The sequence below is a fragment of the Gastrolobium bilobum genome, unplaced genomic scaffold (genome assembly GCF_033153095.1).
Source record: "Gastrolobium bilobum isolate Gb01-03AN ecotype WA unplaced genomic scaffold, APGP_CSIRO_Gbil_v1 utg10499, whole genome shotgun sequence".
Classification (NCBI taxonomy): Eukaryota; Viridiplantae; Streptophyta; class Magnoliopsida; order Fabales; family Fabaceae; genus Gastrolobium; species Gastrolobium bilobum.
Window position 1 is genome coordinate 298,308 of NW_026897582.1, and position 3,918 is coordinate 302,225.

A 3,918-nucleotide genomic window follows, 5' to 3' on the forward strand; every position below is an offset into this window, starting at 1 on the left:
CCTAACATAGCATAACAAGTCTTATATCGGGAAAAAGAATCTAATACAAAAAAAAAATCTGATACAAATTTATAATTTCTATAAATTGGTATTAAATAAACGAATCAATGTTCAAATAACAAGAATTAAATTAATTAGCGATTCAATTAAATCTCAAATTTTGATTTGTCCAAAAAATAATTGATTTAGAGAAAAAAAAGTCCTAACAAACGGAATCCAAAATAATATAATATATAAATTATAAATTTTTAAAATTTGAAATTAAATCCAATTCAATAAATGCAAAGCAGGAATTCATATTTTATTCAAAGAAGAATAACATTTAAATAGAGTACATTAAAGAAATTACAATATGCTTTCCGTCCGGTTCTTTCACCTAAAAGATTTGTCGTCTTTTTTTTTTATAAACACATATTTCTCGTCTTTAAATAAAAAGAAAAATATTTCTGTAGTTACTGCAGATAAGTTATTTGCATTTATTTTCAAAATGATATCATTTTGAGATTGAAAGATTAAAAAATTATAATTTTAAAAATTATAATAACCCTGAAATAAATTAAAATTATAAAAATACCATAATTTTTGTCAAAAAATGATACTATATTAGACTTACTGTAGAAAACTTATTTGCAGTCTTAAATAAATCATAGTGTATCACAACTAACATCTATCGTTATTACTTATTAGTTTGTCCTTCACTCAAAATTGATTAAAAAATATAAACCATAACATATAAAAAAGCTTTCAATTAATAATTTATATTTTATTCCAAATTCTAAAATTACAAATATGTAAATATTGCATAATTACTAGAAGTACAGGACATATTTATATTATGTAGTCCCTTTAATAAAATGAATAACTTACTTAAACAAATAAATAATAATATTTTATTTAAATAAAATAATTTAAATTAATAACACCAGATTATTTTTTTGGTGGTTAGTAAGACTAAATTATTTAATTTACATAACATGCTGAAGATATGAGTATATTTTTATTTTCTTTATTTTATTATTTATTATAATACAAAATATTTAATATATTATTGATGGTTAACGTGTTTTTTTTTGTTTTTTTTTGTTTTTTTTTTTGGATAACGTGGTTAATGCTAACCACGAGCGTTAAAAACCGATCCAAGGGGCAAGGACTTGTACGAGGAATCGAAATCTTTTTTATCTTGCAAGGAACACTTGCAATCTACAAAACGCGAAAGCTCAAACCCTTCTCCTCCAAGGACTGTACAGCACTTGCAAGGAACACCTCACACCATACAATGCTACTCGTAATCTTTCTGATCTTCCTTATTTTGTTTCTGCTAGTGAAATGGTATTCCAAATCTACAAAACGCGAAAGCTCAACCCCTTCTCCTCCAAAATTCCCTATTATAGGAAATCTCCATCAACTTGGCTTGTACCCTCACCGCACACTTCAATCTTTAGCTAAAAAATATGGCCCTTTGATGTTGCTCCATCTTGGGAGTGTGCCAGCTCTTGTGATCTCATCTGCTGAAGCCGCACGTGAGGTTATGAAAACCCACGACCGTATCTTTGCAAACAGACCCCAAATGAAACTCTGTGACATACTTTTATATGAATCCAAAGATGTCTCAGCAGCTCCATATGGAGAGTACTGGAGACAGATTAGGAGCATCTCTGTCTTACATCTTCTCAGTGTGAAAAGGGTTCAATCTCTTCGTGCCGTGAGAGAGGAAGAAACTTCCATAATGATGGAAAAAATAAGGCACTCTTCTTCTTCCTTCCTACCGGTGAATTTAAGTAAATTACTCTCCACAACCACCAATGATATAGTTTGTAGGGTCGCTTTGGGAAGAAAATATGGTGGAGAAAGTGGGAGGCAATTCAAGGAGTTGTTGATGGATTTTACAGAGCTACTTGGTACTTTTGTTGTTGGGGACTTTGTGCCTTGGCTCGATTGGTTAACCCGAGTTTCTGGATTGTATTCTAGAGCAAACAGAGTGGCTAAACAGTTGGATGATTTTTTGGAAGAAGTGGTTGAAGAGCATATAAATCATCAGAATGAAGCCAGCAATCAGCATGGTCGTTCAGATACTGAAGGCCATAATGATTTTGTTCACGTTTTGCTTGAGATTCAAAGGACAAACACGATTGGCTTCCCCATTGGCAGAACTGTCATAAAGGCTTTGATATTGGTAAGTATTAGATCTATATGTTACCCTTGTGTGTGTGATAGTCTTTTTCTTGGTTATCCTAGAGCTAAGTACATAGAAATGTTCCGGTACCAAATTAATTAGCCTTGTGTGTGTGATAGTCTTTTTCTTGGTTATCCTAGCTAAGTACATAGAAATGTTCCAGTCCCAAATTAATATGCTATTTGGTACCTCTTTTACATGTTTCTGAATCTCTAGGTGAAAGAGATATTTCAACTCAAAAGTTAAGTAACAAACCTTCAATAATTTTATATTATCTCTCTAAAGCATCTCCCATCCAAAAGTTTTTTGGGCTTCAAGTGTAAATATTATATATGTTATTTTTTTATTCTATTTTATGCTAACTTAATTTTAATATAAAATGGGGAATTATAAGTATTAAACTCGTAACTCCATAATTATAGAGACTCTAATATGATTTATAGAATCATTTCAATCCGAAAACTTAAGCTTGTTCCTATACTCTAAATCGTAATGATAAATTAAAATTTAACTATCATAAATAAATGATTACCACAGAATTTATTGCCTGCGAGTATAAAAAATATAGGTATAGAAAAAGATGCCTGCAAGTGGAATTGTTTTTTTTTTTTTTATAGACCTAGTAGTATTGTTTTAATTCATTACAGACATGCATCTACCACAAATTTAATCGACGAATGCCCGTATAGTAGTTGCTTACTTGTTTATGCTCTATACAGCTCATTGTTGTAGTTGTTAACAAATTGAGAAAAAGTTTATCCCTTAAAGCCACAGCCGGTTAATAAGAAAAATGAGTTTTAGCTTGGAGAGTAATATTAATATGAAAGAAATAAAAATGCAAGCTTATGTTCTACTGTATAGTACTGTAGCACATTGATCATAAATTTGTATTTGTTTTAGGATATGTTTGCTGCAGGTACGGACACTACATCTACCTTCCTAGAGTGGGCAATGACAGAACTCTTGAGGCATCCAGTTATCATGAAGAAACTGCAAGATGAAGGGAGGAATGTTGCTGGTAATAGAACTCACATAACTGAAGAGGATTTGGGTCACATGCAATACTTAAAGGCTGTGGTTAAAGAAATTCTGCGCTTGCATCCCCCAATTCCATTACTAGTCCCACGAGAAAGCATGCAAGATATCAAATTGAACGGGTACCACGTTAAAGCTGGCACACGAGTAATTGTAAATGCTTGGGCCATTGCAAGAGATCCTTCATATTGGGATCAACCTGAAGAGTTCAAGCCTGAGAGGTTCTTGAATAGTTCAGTAGATTTCAAAGGGAATGATTTCCAATTGATTCCGTTTGGAGCAGGGAGGAGGGGTTGCCCAGGAATTGTGTTTGCTGATGTTGTTAATGAGCTTGTTCTTGCCAACCTTGTCCACCAATTTGATTGGACATTACCCGGTGGAGCAGCAATGGAAACCTTGGATATGTCCGAAACTGTTGGCTTAACCATGCATAGAAAGAGTCCCCTTATAGCAGTTGCTGCTCCTACATAATTACAAGTAAATGAGGGGAAAAAGCACGGAGGATTTCAAAATAATAAAAGGTAACTTGCGGTGGAGTAAATAATGGTTGGCATATGTGGTCCAATCTTCTTAACTCTGGTTTGAATTTGATTCTCATGTTTTCTCTTTTAATAGATGATATATAATTTCACCTTAAACTTAATTCATCTACCTTAAATTCAATCATAGTTGCCGTAGTGGTGGTCTTCCCTAATCTTATAAGGGAGCTT

The 3,918-nt window shown here is 32.4% G+C and overlaps 1 protein-coding gene across 1 annotated transcript; it reads left to right on the forward strand.

The window, feature by feature from the left end:
* The first annotated feature begins 1,068 nt into the window (after positions 1-1,068).
* Positions 1,069-3,918, forward strand: LOC133308278 (cytochrome P450 736A117-like). Its single transcript, XM_061508885.1, has 2 exons — positions 1,069-2,173; positions 3,074-3,918. Exons 1-2 carry the CDS (start codon positions 1,109-1,111, stop codon positions 3,677-3,679), a joined length of 1,671 nt encoding a protein of 556 aa, XP_061364869.1. The 5' UTR covers positions 1,069-1,108; the 3' UTR covers positions 3,680-3,918.

Coding starts and splice junctions, on each gene's coding strand:
- LOC133308278 (XM_061508885.1), top strand. CDS start 1,109: ATGCTAACCACGAGCGTTAAAAACCGATCCAAGGGGCAAGGACTTGTA. Junction 2,174..3,073: donor TCATAAAGGCTTTGATATTG/GTAAGTATTAGA, acceptor TATTTGTTTTAG/GATATGTTTGCTGCAGGTAC.